The sequence below is a fragment of the Leuresthes tenuis genome, unplaced genomic scaffold, assembly GCF_036924035.1.
Source record: "Leuresthes tenuis unplaced genomic scaffold, fLeuTen1.0.hap1 SCAF_16, whole genome shotgun sequence".
Classification (NCBI taxonomy): domain Eukaryota; kingdom Metazoa; phylum Chordata; class Actinopteri; order Atheriniformes; family Atherinopsidae; genus Leuresthes; species Leuresthes tenuis.
The window spans coordinates 3,815,089-3,833,460 of NW_027325370.1; the positions used below are offsets into that span (position 1 = coordinate 3,815,089).

General features: G+C 42.6%; 1 protein-coding gene across 1 annotated transcript; it reads left to right on the plus strand.

The window, feature by feature from the left end:
• The first annotated feature begins 6,031 nt into the window (after window positions 1-6,031).
• On the plus strand, window positions 6,032-16,998 carry LOC140271326 (dystroglycan 1-like). Its single transcript, XM_072366494.1, has 3 exons — window positions 6,032-6,303; window positions 11,586-12,143; window positions 13,115-16,998. The coding sequence occupies exons 2-3, from the start codon at window positions 11,790-11,792 to the stop codon at window positions 15,419-15,421; spliced, it is 2,661 nt and encodes an 886-aa protein (XP_072222595.1). The 5' UTR covers window positions 6,032-6,303; window positions 11,586-11,789; the 3' UTR covers window positions 15,422-16,998.
• Window positions 16,999-18,372: the final 1,374 nt, after the last annotated feature.

The window sequence follows — 18,372 nt, forward strand, 5'->3', positions numbered from 1 at the left end:
TGTTTCCATCAAAGTTTTTTTTTTTCATAGTTTTATGCTAAATTATTTGTTGCATAAAACCCACTTTTGGGCAAATTACAGGTTCTGCTGAAATCTCAGTGAAAGGAAATGCAATGAAATGCCTTTTTTTACGGTGTTACTTTCCCAAAACGTCTTGAACATGAAAGCAGTAAAAATGAAACACTAATTGTTCCACCTGCAAACACAACCTTTTTGTTATGAAGCCTAGCGTTAGCCCTTATTGTAAAATCCAGGGCTTTTTCATCCTGGGCCCTTTTTTTCTCTCATGCCTAAGCTAATTGCTGGTAGGCCCAACAATCTTTCTCAAACATATAGTTTGGAAGAAGAGCACTTTGAACCCCTTCAGCTGCGAGGCAGTAACATAAGTAACTCCTATTTCACCTATTTAATGTGAGATCCGGTTGCAGAAACTACAGAGAGAAGGAGGAGAAAGGGGCAACTGGCAGGGGAAGGTGAACTTCGGTGAAAACAATCGCCTCTATTCATTCTGAAAGCAGGCTTTTCTGATCTTCTGTAGAAAAATGCTCTTTGTTACTACGCTGCTGCCATTTAGCATCTACAAAGCATGGACTGCTGATGATGACTGCAAATACTTTTGTGCCCATCAAAAATTTACACCCAAACACAAGTGGAGACAGAGATCTGGTTGAGTAGACTGGTTTTCTTAATGATGAACTAGTGAGCCAACGTTCAAGATTTTAATAAATCATACGTTGAGTTAATACTCAACAACCAGCAGCCACATCTAAAGCAACTGGCTGAGAATCTGAAAATCAATATGGACAAAGTAAGATGTGGCTATAAAAAAGATAACAAGGTTCAGTTAATTAGACGTTTCCTCCGTCTGAGAGAAAGTCTCAAGACAAAAATTGAAGACCAACAAAATCAAAACTGCATGAGTCAGAGATGGAAGATTAAATCTCTAAGCAAAAGATTCTCAGAATGGTCATCAGACGTTTACGCTACTTGCATCTTCATGACAAAAGTCAGTAAAGTTACAACCTTTTACAAAATAGTGTAGACAGGCAAAGGTTAGAGGAGGGAAAAAAGTGGAAATGGTGATGCAAAGAGTGCATTAACAACTATCAAGCATTCAAATATCTGACCTATATGTGTGTTTCAGAGATTCCAAAAGATATGCAGCCAGTCATGAAAGCAAAACTGGAAAAAGGCTAGTGTCTGCGGTCCATCAAACAAAAGCTTTGGGAGCAGGACTCACCGTTAACTGACATGAACGGGGCAGAACAAACATGCTGTGCTTGCAAGACAACCTGAAAATATCTGCTGAAGTGGTCTGCAAGGAAAAGTAGAAGAAAAAACAGGAAGTAAACTGCCAAACAGGGCTTATTAGGATGTGATGTGATAGGTCACAGTTACAGTCATTTTAAGTTCATACATGAGAAAATAAAAGAGCACTGAAATGTGAGGAGAGGCTGTAACTTTTAATGTGTGTTTGCTGTTATTTGCTTCTTCCTACTTAACAACATATGGGCTAAAACGTGGCATTATGAGCAGTGTGAGCTGTCTCCATGGAGCTGTCTCCCAGCTCTGACTCATGATTTGATCTGGTGTGAAGCCTCACCCAGGGCCGGAGTCGATAGGTAACCTTAAGTGCACACCTGGGACCCAAATCCTAGCCTTTTCCCCATATCCGATCCCCCCTAAGCCCAAAGCCTGAAACATCTATTAGGCAGGAGTGCTGCACTACACACTTGGCAGCTCGAGCAGAGTTTAGAGACGGACCTGCCTGCCACATTAGGCGTGAGCGCCAGTCACCGTCAGGTCCAATGGAAAATCCAGGAGCACATTCCTGAGACCTTACATGTTCTTTCAAGTTAATAAATCTCTCAGCCCTCTGAGGACAGGAAACACACGAGGTTGATGATTATCTAGAGGTAACAGAGGAGGACATGGAGTCAGGTTAGACTAAACAGGCTTGTCACTCACAGAGGAACTGAACCCCCCGAGATACGCTGCTCACAAATTGGTGAGTCTGACATCGAAGGTCACCTGGGGTGTCCATATGAAATAATAAGACTTGGAGTCTACAGATATGCTTGCAGTTCTGAAAGGGTATATATAAATACATGTTCTGTTTGGAAATTGGTCCCTCCTGGAGGGAAAGAGGTGATAGGAGTGGCTAACAAGGGAGTGTCCATGAGGCCTCAGCTGGATCCATGGCTTGCTGGTAATGTCCAGCTTCAGAAAAAAACAGAAAAATATCCATTTCTGTTGATATGTTTGGTCTGAAGTAGTGAACCAACCATACATTATCCACCAGAAATGAACACTTAAACTAAGTTAAAGTGCTTCTGAGGTCAAAACTTTGTGATTACTTTACTTACTAAACTATCAATTTTAGAAATAGATAGGACCCGTGATGTGAACTATTACCGGTTACTTATTATATTCACAATTATAACATACTCGAGCTTAATTTGGAGTGCTGTGAAATAACCTTGTTACTGCACTGTTTGATTGCACCAAGGGCATTTCAGGCATTTAATTTAGAGCCCATGAGGGCCCTTTCAGTTGCTATATTTTGATTTGACATTAGTTTTTTATTGGGTTCATTGTGTGACCACTCCATTTGATGATTTTTGTATTTGCTATTGTCTTCTTGATGTGTTTCAGAGCCATATTAGGCCTGTTTGTCACTGATAACAGAACAATTACCTTAGTCACAATGGTCATTAGGGGCTTTTCCTCAGACTTCCATGGAGCATGAGGTCCCCTCAAGAGCTGTGTGTTTAGACTTTAATAGAATAGCCTGATCTTCCACCGGTCAAATGTACAGAACTGTCCAATACCCTGTAATTGCCTTTGGGGTCTCTGATGGTGGATTCATTATGCAGTGTAATTTGCAAGTTATCAGCTAACTTGCCTCAGCAAAGCTGGGATGGGATTAATTACCACATAGAAATGTGCAAATACGACAAGCTGGAACTACAAGTCCCCATTTGCTTTTGAACAAGACAAGCTATTTGCAAAACAATCAGTTTCACTTTTACATAAAGAGGATATTTTCCAGAGCGGTGGCTTGCTAACAATCTGTTTTCGTGTCAACGTGCAGTTATGACAACAGCACCGCTTAAATTGTCAGATTTTGGTCACGCCAGACAACCCTTAAACAGGAACTGTCTAGTATTGATATGGAACTGAAAGAAAATGCTAATATCAGCTCTCCGTACAGAAAGCAGAAAGCAGACACAGATGCAGACCTAAACAAAGCCTCTAATGTGTCGCCGTGTTCCTGAAGCGTTCATTAATCATTTTCATTTCTGATTTTGATGAAGTGGCCCTTCATACTACTGCAGTCCAGTGAAAGAACTAACAAACAATAACGGCAGTGCATAACAGTGACAATAACTGGGGAAAAGAGAGCTCCATGTGGAAAACATAGAAATATTAGAACGCATCCTTCCATTTGTTACTGAGTAAAACCAAGAAGGATTGTTTAAAGCAATCTAGTATTGTGAGAGAGACTGGCTCCACTGAGGGTCTCACTACTCAGCCAACCCCCTCAGCAGTCCAGCAGACAGCTCAGAATAACCCTTCTAATAAGTCACTTGGAAGAAAATGTGGGGAGTCAGCTGATTCCTAATCCTCCCTCTTTCTCTGTGCTCACACATCAAGAGTCAGACTGATATGTGCAATCACATGAAAGCCCCTCTGCGGTGGGGCCATTATGGTCTAGTAGACCTGCAAGCGCTGTTGTGTGTGCGTGTTTTGGTAAAATGGGAGCTGAGAGATATATTTGTGATGAAAATCCCCCATCTGTCTTGAGTGTAAACAGTAGGATGAGGAGCAGCAACTGTTGGTAAATGCACATATTCTCCTCAGCTGACACTGATACTGTTTATAATGTATGTGCAGATGGCAAATTAATTCGATTGGGAGAGAATCTGGAGTAACATTCTCATTACCCTGAATCCTCAGCACAGTGTGCACAACTACTATCCATGGAACATCGATGTGATTAGGAATTCTTGTTCGAGGCTAATTCTGCAAGATTTTTTTCCACTGGTGCACATTCACTTTTGACAAGCATTAGTTCAGATGCTCAGCATCTGATCTGTTTCACATGCAGATATTACATGGATGCTCTTTTCTTTCCACACTGTTGCCCTGCAGGGGTGAGCAAAGAGTCAGAGGGATTCAATGATTGACAGCTCTGTGAACTATTACAGACAAGCTCTATTTCTCTGTCTGAAAATCCCACTCATGCCTGCCAAGGGTTTTATTAGAATATGAAGGCTCTTTTCTTGGCTGCCATGAACATCGAGTCTGTTTTCGCTGCAAGATATTTGCACAGTTTATTGTTTATATTTATGTATAATGATGCATCGTGTAAATGGCACCATATATTTCACGCGAGTATTTCGTGTGGCGTAAAAGAAATCTCATAACTTGTCGGCGAAGCCAATGAGAAGGACGCCCATATACACTCTTTTATTTCACTGCTTTATTTGGCGGTTTAATTTGGCGGTGATCGCTGTTCTGCTTGACTTTTCTTCCACACAAGCTGTCAGTCTGGGAGACGTTCCCCTTAAACTTTCCCTTCCTCTTTCAGGCAAATTTCCCAGTAGAGCTCATGCCCTATTTAAAACCATAATATTGCAGGCTAATGTAACCAGCCATTCATGATGGCTCAAAGAGATCTCAACAAAGAGACATCACCTTCTTTGTTAGCATCTGTTCCAGCTTTAAAGGGGAGTGTAGGAAGTCGTCAAAGAAAAGAAAATGAATCTCAAGGAATCTTTTCCAATCCCAGGGAGCAGGGCGTCATCTGAGTGTCTGCCTCACATACAAATCAATACAAGCTGTCACCCGATCTCTCTAACTCTAACTGCAGTGACACGCCACAAGACGACTTAATTCATTAGAGCAATTATTAGAGAGTAACTAAGTCTGCTCTAACTAGAATTTCACCTGAACTTTGAAACTTTAAACAACCATCTTGTGACTTATCTCGTGTTTCTCAGTGAGCTAAAGGCACTGATGCAAAAAGCACATTGCTATGAACGGTGCACAATACTCACCTCCTCAAATACCCTCCTTCAGCTGTGGGTGGGTTTGCTTTGGTGTTTGATTTTCATCCGTGACACTGAAACCAAAATCAGTAGGACGTCTGTATCAACAGAGCGGTTTCAATTTAGCAATCAGCGTTCTGGTAGGTGGGATGTGCTGGTGGCAAAGACCGACACTGTTCTTTCCTCCACAGACAGAAAATAAGTCAGTGCTGTTGTTTGTCTTGTTTGTCTTGTTCCTCGCCTGAACAAATACAACCTTTAGACTGTGAGTGATCCTCAACTAACCTGGAGACAGATTAAGAATCTGGAGGGTAATAGGAAAATACCTGTCTGTAACAGAGGGAACATGATAAGTTTAGACTAAAAACTCACTTTCAAGCTCTTCAAAAACGTTCAGATTTGATATTGTGTGACCTGTGCTTTTTTAATATTCTCTTCAGATCAATTCAGGTGTATTTTATGCTAAATAAGGAACGGATACACTTTTAAGAAAGGGCTCTTTAAGATAAGCTGAAATGGATTTTATTAAAACAGATGACTGGTACCAGGATACATCTGGCCTCATTTCAGATAGGAGCTGCAACACCAAATCACAGGAAGAAGAAAAGCTGGAGAGTACATTTGTTGTTTTATCAGCTGTTTATCCATCTTTTAATGAATTTTCGAGCAATTTCACCTTTCTAAATAGCTCTGATAACCGATGTGAACTTCAAATCTATATTACTGAATGTATTTACTTTTCCAGGGAGGAACTTTGTAGACAAGGGCTTTCCTTTCCAGGCCTCCTTACCTTAGTTCACACCAAGCAGTTCAAAACCTGTTTCAGTCGTGTTGTCATAGGAAAAATGCTGCTATGTGGGCTAGATAGTGACGATGTAACAGGCGGACTGTAAATATATATCTTTACCTGCTCGTCTCCACATAAAAAGGAGGCGGAGTCATGCTGGTAGACACGACTGGTCTCAACCTGTGGACCTGTATGTGAGGACAGCGCGGCGCGAGGCAGCAAGGGAGGGGTAGCTACCGTCATAACTACAATACGGATCCGTCAACTATCTGTAGATTAACCAAACCACAGGGACGCACGTCCCCCTCGTGTTTATTCACCTGCACATTAAATGTTAGGCTACCTGTGTGCCATTGACGGAGAAGGGCACGTTTAATGGCATTTGGGGAGTCTTCGCGGCGCTCTCCGGGTAGAAGAGGAGACATTACGGCGCGAGTTAGCTAACGTTAGCTCGCTAACAAGGTCAGTTTGAATTTGGGGTTCCGTTGCTCTTTCAGTGGGAACATCATTTAAACATGTCGCATTATTCGTGTTTTCAGAGTGGGGTTGTTGCGGCGTCCTGTCTGCAGACAGGACAAACGAAACGCTGTTTTTTCCCACCAGTGCACTCTCTTTCTGTTAGCTTGTTAGTTAGCCCCCCTTCGGCGGCTCAGTCGCCGCTCATCCGACTTTAATGGTCTAAAGTGAGCTGACTCACCATAACGCGGCTTTATGGAGGCTGTTGCCTCAAAATAAGTGCCTGTCGGTCGCTGCTTCGGTAGTGTGGTTCGACCGGGCTCTGGGGAAGCAGCAGTGTTTTGTGAGATGGTATTTTTTGGGGCGAATGCAGCATCAGCTCGCTGCTCGTTTCCGTCTAGAATAAAACAGGTGCATCTCTGCGCCAGCGGATGCAGGACAGCGCTCAACCCGACCAGTTTTCTGCATCTGCCGTTTCTGCTCAGTTTACAGACTAGTTGTCTGGTTGGTGGAGAGTTTTCCTTATGTGGGCTGCGAAATGTATTTTTTATTTATCAAGGTTGAGCGGCGTGGGCGGCGTTGTGAATTACTAAGGCCTCGTCAACCGGGTCCAAGTGAGCTGGGCCCGGTAGCTAATGTCTGCTTAGGAAGCTAACGCTAGCTCTAAGATGTAGACTGGCGATCAAACCAGCTATTGAGACTCAAATTCCTGCCGATACTGAAACATTTAATCACGGGATTAACCCCGGTGTGTTGCTTTCCCACAGCTTCTGTTGTCTCAAACTATATAATCTGTATCGCAACTTTCACTACTGTGGTTTTGAGTCCCTTCGTTGTTCTGACTTGTTTTGTGTGTTTTTTAAGCCCTCTTTTGTGCCACTTTGTGATAGTTTGACTCACGAGAAATATTATGTCATTTGAAATGTAAGCTGTGGCCCAGAGGCCCTTTGGCTTATGGCCCGTTCAGTAATCGGTCCTTTAATTTGCGCTCATTGACATGAAATGCCTTTTATTTGCTATCATACAATACTCATTACGTCTGTGGCTGCTAACCTCATCATCATAAGCAGTTGCAAATGTCAGCAAATTCAGATTAATCGAAGCACACAACAATAAACCTCCTGTACTGGCTAATAACAGCCAATTTTCTGATAAAAGATTTAGTGTTTTGCTTTGCTCTCTAACTTTATTCTTTGCAGAGCTCTGAAGTGATTTGTTGACCTGCAGCACTGGGATTTGACAGCATACCGGTTGTCTTCCAGCACCGTAAAACAAGTTGATTTGAGATCACCAAGCCAAGCTTGACTTTTACCCTGGCAAAGGCCTGATTTTTGTTTTCATCCCCCCACATATTTCATTACTTTGTTGAACAGAGTGGAGGGCAACACAAGGGAAACATCCAACTGCAAAGCGAGCGTGTCTTGTGGATATGTTTGTTATTCAGCTCATGCACTATCTAGAGGCTGCTGCATGTGGTACGTCAATTCAATTGGCCCTGAGTGCCACTGTGCATTGGAGGCCTAATTATTTTTGATGGTTTTCAAGTTTTAACTACAGTTGAACTGCAGACTGCATGGATGGTTGTAAAATGGTTTTGTTCCCCCAGCAATGCAGGCTTCAGTGTGAAATTAGCAGAAAGCACGGAAACTGAAACTTGTAGAATTGATACCATACCATTGGTTTAAGAGGAGGTTCAGATTCAGCGTGTACACGGTTGTAAAAGTGCCTTATGGGCCAGTCTTAGTCATTACATTGTCGTTAATTCTAATAATCATTACAACGGCTTCATCCGCCTGAACGGAAACGGCTTGATCGAACGCAGCCTAAATTTCGCACTTTGACCCAAAGCTCTTCACAAAGTGAAGATTTGAATCAAACAAAAAGTTGTGAAATAAAAGACAATGAATGAATTAATAGAAGGAAACCTTGAAATGATTACAGAACAATGTGCAAACGGGAATATTAGAGCAATAAAAGTATTGAATATAGAATTAACATTAAAACTGGTGGAGCAAAGTGAACTCTGGCGCTGGTGATCATCTCATCTTTCGCTTCTCCTTCAGCTGTCGATCATTTGGGCCTGAATTGTTAATCTTAAAGGCTTTTGACGTATTAAACCAACAGCTTCATGTTTCCTCATTTGTTGAGTCACATTTTGATTGTTGTGCTTCCCCAAACGAGGTTTACCGACAGTCTGTTTGGCTAATGTTGCATCTTAACACCGTTTTGTTGTTCGATTGAGTGACACGTTGCTACGCTGCGTGTTAAAATCATTTATTTGTTGCTTAATGAGCTGTTGTGAGACTCGGATTGTGAATAGCTTACTATGAAATGAGAATGTGATTAAAATCTAGGCCACCTTGTGGAGGGCTTCCTTTGATGTTCAGATGAAGCTCCCCCACTCCCACCCCGACATGTGCGTGCCAACAGTGTTGTGCATGTTCTGAACTGGAGAGTGCTGGTGGCTAAAAGCTATTTTCATGTTGTTTGTTCTACATTTAAGCAAATTAATACAAGAATCGTGCAAAAGATACATTTGCTTGCATGTGGTTGACGTGTGCTGACGAGTCCGGTGTTGAGTATTCCTGCAGCATGTGATATAAAGGTGCTCAGGGGGGTTATTTTCTTTTGTTTGGGGCTGGGAGTCAGAAGAGGGCAGGAGGAGAGAACCTGAACAAATGAAGACAAAAGAAAAGGTGCCTGTGTCAGAGCAGTTAATGGGTTAGGTTAGATATGACTCAGTCCTCTCATCATATTTGTGAGCAGGTATTCCTGGAATAGGATGATAGTCACTGTGATTTACAGTGGAAGTATTGTAAGATGAGTTTTTGTCGGGCACACATCAGCCTGCTTGCATACATCCTGAACAGTTCTTCTGACACGATGGCTCAGCCTGAAAACTTCTCACACACAAACACGAGATTTTCTGGAGAAAGTGTGGACGGTTTGATCCGTAGCTGCATCCCAGCTGGATGCTTTTTGCAGGAGATGCTCTCTCCGAGCTTGGAAACGACTGTTTAGAGCACGCTGGAGGCAGCAGGTGATGCAGAGATGACGCTGTTGCAGTTTGTTTTTTGTCCTTTTTTTGCACAACTTGATGAAAACACCAGATGAGGCTCATGTTGATTATAAGTACAACATGTATCTGTACTTATCCACACACACCAGGCTCACTCGCACAGCAGTAGCAAATGCTCTGGAACATTTGCAAATATATTCCTAAACTGTTTAATGCCCTGAGACCCAACGGGAAGGCTGGGTGTAAAGATCTCTGCAAGGGGTCCGGACATTAGGGCTGCAACTAACGACTATTTTGATAGTCGACTAGACATTGATTATTGAGACGATTAATTATTAAACGGTTAATTACTAATTAAAACAATCCGAAATTTAAAAAAAAGATACATTTAAGCCATATTTTATCTTGTCTTTTAACATTAACTGAAAATGCTAAACTGTAATGCACCAACTGTCAAATAAAAAGTGAAAAAGAATACAGCCTGGTTGTAACTTTGGACTGAAGTTGAATAATACAGTTTTAATGTTGCACTTTAATGTTAAAATCCAAGACAACTCTGCTTATTTATAGCTAGCAGGCTACGCTAACAAGCTAAATATCTCACCAGAGCTCCAACCTGCTTCCTCTTCAAAATGTTCATGCATTAACCTGCAGGTAATCTATTTTTTCTGGGTTTTGAGGGTGAAATGCTCCCAGAACCTGGACACTTTTGGACGAGAGGACGATAATTCAGCCGTAGCCATTTCACTGTTTCTACAGGTCATCTACCGCTATTATTTATCTCTAAGCAGATATAGGTAGGAAGTGAGATGACTCACTCCGTACGAAAAATGATGTTCAGCTCGACAGCGTGAAAAAGACGTGATGAAGTAACCGACAATTATCGACGATTAAATATGTCGGCGACTAATTATGTTATCGATTTTTCTCGACAACGTTGACTAATCGTTTATGCATTTGCTTTTATCCAAAGCGACTTACAGGTAGGCAGATAGGGTAAGCGGGTCTTGCCTAAGGACCCCTACTGGAGGTCGTACCTTTCATGCAGATTTGAACCCAGGTCACCCACACGAAAGATGGAAATCATACCACTATCCAGCCCCTAATCGTTGCACCCTTACCGGACATATGCATCTGCAGCCACATGGTGGCATGTGAGAACATTTCACGAGGACTCAGGACGTCCATTTTGTTGTGGATATTACGTAGGTTAGGTGAAACCACACAGAACATCCTTCAAAGCACTGTTTCTACACAAGATGGCTGATTTCATGCCCATGTTTGGTGAATGACACACTTTCAAGTCATTTTGAGCAGACGAAACAAAGTATGAGTTGACGTCACAGTCTTGGCAGCCATTAGGATTCCAGGCAAATGGCTGACACCCCCCCCCTCTCTGTCCATTTAAGTGCTGCAGGATTGGGGTTGGCTAGGTCAGCACAATGAAGACTCTAATTCTAACCCTCAGGGCACCTAATTAAAACATACAACCAAGACAAACAACCTTTGACACCACTGCATCTTTGGAGAATTTCTATACCCCTGAATGCCAGCACAGATGAATAAAGATCAGTAAAGCATCAGCTTTTTTCCCCCTCTTTCATTATGTTGAAAATAGATATTTAAACAAGTTTAATTTTCATATCGGCAGACACAAGTAAAATATTGCTCAACCTATATAAAATTGTATTAATTTTGGTAACTTGTTGACTGCCAGTATTGTATCTAATAACTCAGTTTTACATGGTATTACAACGACAAGTTATGCATAACTAAACAGAGATTTATAGTATAACATAAAAAAATTTATAGTCAATTTGGATCTTTGCTGTCCGGTTAAATGTGACCTGGTTGTAAATTTCCTCTCTAAAAAATCCCATAACATGTATTATGGGATTGTTAATTAAAACGAACGCCAATCCTTTGCGTTTCGTTGTATTTGAGATTTTTGCAGAGGATATATTTGACTTTTTCCCATCTCGGCTGGCAACATTACTGGGCTATAATGCTTTTTGTCTGATTATCAATCAGCTTTGTCCTTGTGAAATAAATGAAAAATGTTATTGCAGATACTTCTACAAAACAGTATTGTGTTACAGTTTTGGGTCTTTTCATGGACTCAGAAACTATAAAATTGCTTCATCCCCTTCTGTAACACTGTATTATGTGACGTTAATTGCTAAATGTACCTGGTTGTTCATATGTGGAATAGATATCTAAGTATATGTACATTTGCAGTGATGCTTTTCTGTTTGTTTTTCTCACATAGCGAGCTGACATGGATGTCTGACAGGCTGCCAAAGATCTCTTCATGGATCACAGAGAGGACAAGAGAGAGAAACCCGCTGCATGTGTGAGCATAACCAATCATTAGAGAATCTGACCCACAAGCATATCATCAAACTGACTTAAGTGCATGTAGCCTTTTCAGTTGTTCATAGACATCTGTTGGGCAGCTCAAAGGCCTATTGCTATGCACTATAAACGGAGAGACATGAGCTGTTGGGATGCAAGGAGGAGCAAGCTTCTTTCGTGCAGGATTCTCCCTCTGGTAATGGGGCTTCTGGTGACCCTGGCCCAGGGAGCTGTGCCCGAGCAGCACCAGACGCTGGCAGACTTGGTATCAGTGGAACTGGAGGCCTCTATGCAGTCCTCTGTTCTGTCTGAGCTCCAGGCTGCAACAGCTTCAGTAGGTGAGGGGCCAGATTCTTCTTCTGCAAAGACTGGGGGGGTGCACACCAACATCCCTGACTCCTCGGCAGTCGTGGGCCAGGTGTTTCAGCTGAAGGTTCCACCAGGACCGGCCCACGCGAGCTGCGGTGTCCATGTAAGTTGAATAAAATTCTAATGTGATAAAGAGATAAGTTTAGTGTTGATTTTAAATTATCTAAATGAAAAGGCGCCTTTATTTGCTGAAACTATGACTAGATATTGTTTTAGTTCATACTGACTGATATTAAATAGCAAAATCTAAAACGTATGCTTCAGAATTGTAGGTATAATTGAGCTAAAGTGATTTTTAGGGGATTAATACAACAACACAACTACCTTTCTTTGTTTTTGTCCATTTTTTTTTTTTTGTTGTTTTTGATTGACATTTGCCAAATAAGTAAAACACTTAATCCTGTCGATGCAGAAGAATGTAACATATTGTATAGTATTTTCACTTGGTTTTGATCACTGAGGAAATGCCGATTTGTAGCCGACTGTGTTGCAGTTTGTTCTAGTTAGATATACAAGTGAGATGAGATTATTATTGGCCCAAGTGGTAATACAGAATGATATCCTGTCATGGAGTAATTACACAAAATGATGAGTGATGACTCGCACAGTTATGAGGAATTGAAGCTCGCTCTGCTTCCTGTTCATATTTAGCAGGATTTGATAAACTGAATGGAAGGAGTGGAGGTTTGGGAGATAAGGAGTTCTTCTTTTATGCTACGTATTTCACTTTCATTCATTTTAATTCAGTATGGTTCCCCGTCGCTGGCAGCTTGCTCCTTATGAAACTGAATTAAATATAGGGTTATATTTAAAATGATTTATTCACTACATTTACAAAGAATAAGAATCCTGTAGTTGCTATTTAAACAGGTACTTGTGGTTCTCTTCTGTTTAAAACTATAATTTTGTCAGAAATCATTAGGGGACATAGTCATTTTAAGCCACTTTTGATGTCCTTGAGTCATATTGTGAAGGTTTGCAATGACTTGCCTTTTCCTAATTGACTTCTTTCTCAGATTTTTCTATTTTATATGGTATGGTATGGTAATGATGCTTCTCTTTTCCCCACTGAAGCTCACTGAGATGGGAAAAAAGACTCTACCCCCCTGGCTATACTGGGACAAAGAAAGCTGCACTCTGAGAGGTCTGGCTCTGGAGCAAGATAAAGGCGTATATCATATATTGGTATCAGGGGAGGAGATAACTGAGAAGACCAGCAGCCCAGGGTATCCCAATACAGTCTTTTCTATTGAAGTGTACCCAGAGGAGCGAGCAGACACCGAACCAGCCCTTCTCTCTCTACAGTCTGATATCAGTGGCCTGCAGCCTTTCACTTGTGGCTCTGAGGAGCCTGTCACAGTCCTAACGGTCATATTGGATGCTGACTTGACAAAGATGGTTGCTGAGCAGAGGGTCAACTTACTGGGGTTTATGCGAAAGTTTTCACACGTGCCCCTGGAGCACATGAGGGTGGTCCCTGTCGTCAACAACCGCTTATTTGACATGTCTGCTTTTATGGCCGGACCAGGAAATGCTAAGAAAGTGGTTGAGAACGGGGCCCTTCTGTCATGGAAAGTTGGATGTGCCCTTGATCAAGGCAGCATCCCCGATATCAGCAGTGTCCAGTCGTCTGCAAAGGATGGGACGATGTCAGCCAGGTTGGGTTTCCCAGTGGTTGGCTGGCATATTGTCAACAAAAAGCCCCATGGAGTGAAAAGGGTCAGGCGGCAGTTGTACAATACTCCTACTCCTGTCCCATCCCTGCTTCCTCCAACCATTCACCAAGAGCCCTTCTCACGTGTTGTTCCTACCCCAACTTCACCCTCTATTGCCCCAGCAACGGACAACTCCACTCCTCCTGTCAGAGGCCCTTTGCCTCTTCCAGTAAAGCCCACTATGAGGGTCAGAGATCAGATAGCCCACACACCAGTATTCGGACCTCCCCAACCCACGAGAGTTCTAGGAACAACTAGCACCATCCCCATTCAACCTACCATGACTCGGCCTACATTTGTGGAGGCCACTGCTTTACCAACTCCACCGAGCACCACCAAGAAACCCAAACCTCCCTCCACAAGGAAACCCAAGAAACACAAAACCACCCCTGCTCCCCGAGAACCCAAGTCCACCACTGCGAAGCCACCCAAGCGTACAACCCCCCTCTCACTAGCCCCCGACTCAAATCAGGACCCAAAGATCCAAAACCCTATCGATCAGGTGACGGCTTGGGTTGGTACATATTTTGAGGTTAAAATTGCTTCAGACGCATTCTACGACCACGAGGATGGTACCACTGACAAGCTGCGTTTGACTTTGAAGAGGACCCCCAAAGAAGCAGTGAATGAAACCTCATGGATCCAGTTCAACAGCACCATTCAGCTTTTGTACGGCCTTCCAGATGAAGAACACGAGGGCAATCACGAGTACTTCATGTTGGCCACCGATAAAGGTGGGAAGAGCGTAATGGATGCATTTGAGGTTCGAGTCAACCGTTGGGCTAGCAGTGACAAACCATCAGTTGTGTTTGCCGCTCGCTTTCATGGTGACCCTAAAACTCTGAGCAGCGACGTTCACAAGAAGATTCTTTTGGCCAAAAAGTTGGCTTATGCCCTTGGTGATCGAAACAGCAGCTCAGTGACCCTGAGGAGCATCACCAGAGGCTCCATTGTTGTTGAATGGACCAATAACAGTCTTCAGCAGAGCCCTTGTCCTAAGGATCAGATAACAGTTCTCAGTAACAGGATCTCAGACCCCCAAGGAACACCTAAACTCGCCTTCATCAGAGCCATGGAGCCTGACTTTAAACCCATTAATATTTCTGTCCGTGGCACCAATAAATGCCAGAGCTACACCTTCATCCCGCCAGGAGAGGTGCCGACGACGGTCCTTCCCACAGCCACACCTTCCCCCGGGACAGGTCGCCGGAGCAGTGATGACGTCTACCTGCACACCGTCATTCCTGCTGTGGTGGTCGCAGCCCTGCTGCTCATAGCCGGGATCATCGCCATGGTCTGTTACCGCAAAAAGCGCAAAGGGAAGATGACCATAGAGGAACAGGCCACCTTCATCAAGAAGGGTGTTCCCATTATATTCGCAGACGAGCTGGATGATTCCAAGTCACCGCCATCCTCCAGCATCCCTCTTATCCTTCAGGAAGAAAAGCCCCCTCTTCCCCCTCCGGAGTACCCCAACATGGCGGGCCCCCACAGCACCCTGCTCAACCAGGATCTGCTGGAGGAGTATTCAGTTTATCAAGATGATGATCCAAACGCTCCACCTTACCAGCCCCCACCACCGTTTACTGTCCCCATTGAGGGCAAAGGCTCGCGCCCCAAGAACATGACGTCATACAGGTCACCGCCCCCCTACGTGCCCCCCTAACGCACAGCGACGCTTTCACTTTGTAAAGCAGGCGCCCTGTGGGAGGATCTCTTAAAAAACGCCTACAGGAGTAATTTCACGTGTTCAATGAAGCGGCTTTGACTTTGTAGAGGAGCAGGCAACCATATATCTGACCATCATTGTGGATAAGACACTGTAACGATTCACCTACTGTCACGGGACAAACGGATGGAGAACTATTTGTAATTCCAGCACTCTTTCTTTTCTTTTCTTTTTTTAATTTCAATTCTTTTTCCATGTCCTTCAGATCTGCTTTTGACTTCTTGCAATTTTTTATTTTTTTTTCGGTCTGTTTTTGCCAAGAGGAGTCAATTTTATCTTCAATGATGTACTATTTCTATTGTATAGAAAATAATAAAGAAGCAGAAAAGACTGATGTCCACAGGGCCTTTGTGCAGATGTCACCATGACAAGAGACTCGAGGCTCTCCCTCACAATGTTAATCTTCATGAGTTCTAAATCATTCTCATCTGCCTTTCAGCTCGGTTTACTAAGATTTTGCAACTGTTATTTCTGGAGGGGATGAAATGCAAAACGGGAAGCTGAAGCTTGAGTCATTTACACAAAAATCACTTTGTTTATTACACATTGATCTTCCCCCATCTGTTCTTTGCTCCCCCTTGACAATAACATGCAAACTTTGCACTTATGCAAATTCTTGATAAACCTTGCACTGTGTGTTTGGTGCAGAATGGAAAGCGTTAACCGACCAATAAGGAAAATCTTTTGTATCCTCGAACTCGCCGAGTGACGGATTTGTCTGGTACTTGATCATAAAAGGACATTCTGGTCACGCCTGTTGTAGATGTAGCCTTATTCTGATTTTCTTTTTCTTTTTTTTTTGCTAATGTGTGCCACTAAAGCTGCCTGGTTTCGCTGTTGCCAAGGTGATATCTGTGGTCACACGGCACACCTTGTGGTTGCCACAACAATAACAAAGGGGCCATAGGAATGCTGTCGTTCACAACAGGCTGAGAATCTGTCTGGACTGAATCCACTGTCTTGTATTGCATTTTTTTGTTTTTCTGTGAGTGGTGGGTGGGCGTAGCGTACTGTATTATCACTGCTCTGCCTCCAGGTGTTGCACCACCAGCTTTGGTGCGCCGCCTGTTGTCAGTTCAGCTGAGGCATGGGGTACAAGGGGATGTACATAATCGTGTGCCTGTGAAATAAAAACGACTCCATAATGTTAATGTTTTATCAGTAAATCTAGTTGGGTGGGGGAGGGGGGACTTGAATGGGAAATTATTTTATTTTTTATTTGTATGTCTAGATTTATGATCACAATCATAAAGAAATCTATATAAAACTTTATAGTTTGTGGGGGTAGAAAAGATGGTTTCCTCACCCGTCACAGGAAAATAAAGCGTTATCTCTGAAGTGATGGGGAAGAAAGTAACTTCAACATGTGAATTATGTACATTTCATATCTGATTATCACCTTAAGAAAAAATGGTTGGAAAAAAAAATCTAATGTTTTTACTGAGTTTTTGATACAAGTCTTAAACCTGTTTTATGAAAATATATTAATAAAATGTAATACTATTTGTAAAGCCTCGGATGGTGTGTCGTCCCATTTATTCGGAAGCATGAACGACTTCAGTGAAGCTGTCGAGGAAGCGATTGAACCTGGAGAGAAATGCACAGGAGATCTTTAGAAGTCAGGTCTCTGCCGCAGCGTTTGAGACGGTAAAAGCCGCGTTTGAAATGTCTCGTGCATAACTTTGCCCTCTGAGTGCATGCAGCCATCCTTTGTGTGAAATTCAGCAGCAGCTTCAGGTTCGTCTTCGCCACATTTAGCCGGCCACAGTTGGCTTTAATGGCTGGTGAGGCTTGCTACAGTCATGAGTGGCAAGTCTCATTGTGATGAAATAAATACTCAACAGCCAGCTGCTGTGAGACGGATATTTTAGAGAAGTGCCCCCTTTTTGTGGCATTTAGGGGGGGCACTTATTCTCCTTTTGGCTCCTGCATCTTTCGAGCTATCAATAACGAAGACAAATTTTTTATTTTATTATAAGAGAGTTCAGAAATAGTTTCTTTGGTTGCAAAGCTCATGCTGCTCTGACAAATGTGTGTTTTCAGAATGATAACACAGCGTTTTGATTAGTTTTTGCATGGTTTTAGCTTAAATCGCTGTGAAAGGTTGTAGATCTAGTTTGTGCAGTAACATAAACATGGTTACTTTGGGAATCTAAAACCACACAGTTGGCTTTATTTCTGAAATATTCTCTCATAAACATGCAATCAGGTTTATTGTTGATGGTTTAATTGCTCGCTTTAATTCATGAGATGCTGGGCATGTAAAAAAATAAAACAAAAATCAGTGCTTAAGGGCTTTCAAAGAATTGCATTTCTCAGTTAACGATCTGTGGGCTATAAATCCAGAATCATCTCAGAATGACGGCATTATTTCTCATTAGATGATGAGGATTTTCAAGCCACCGATCGTCCTCCCGCAAAAGAAGAAGAAACTTCTGCTCTCTAAAAGATCGTTAATTTTACTGCACTCTACATCTTGCAATTAAATGACCTTTAATGGTCCTGTTCACACCTTCCATTAATAAATCCTCACGCTGCTCACCAAAACCATGCGTTTTTCACCACAGCCTCGCTTCAATACGAATCCCAACCTGTGATACACCTACATAACCGTCAGGAAAATAATCTTTGTCTGGACTCTACTTCAGAGGAAATGTCCTTTTCATGAGTATTAACTAAATGAGGTTTGACTCCAATGCTGCAGCATCTGTTGTTCATGTTAGTCCTGTTGTTCATTGCAACACGCCGTTCATAACTATGAGGTGGCTTATGTTTCAAACTGAAAGTGATGATCATCTATCCGTTGGCCAACAACCATCCAATCGTGGGTAAGTGACTCCTGTAAATGAGTCTGTCTCCCACAGACTGTAATTCCATCCAGCATATTT

Coding starts and splice junctions, on each gene's coding strand:
- LOC140271326 (XM_072366494.1), top strand. CDS start 11,790: ATGCACTATAAACGGAGAGACATGAGCTGTTGGGATGCAAGGAGGAGC. Junction 12,144..13,114: donor ACGCGAGCTGCGGTGTCCAT/GTAAGTTGAATA, acceptor TCCCCACTGAAG/CTCACTGAGATGGGAAAAAA.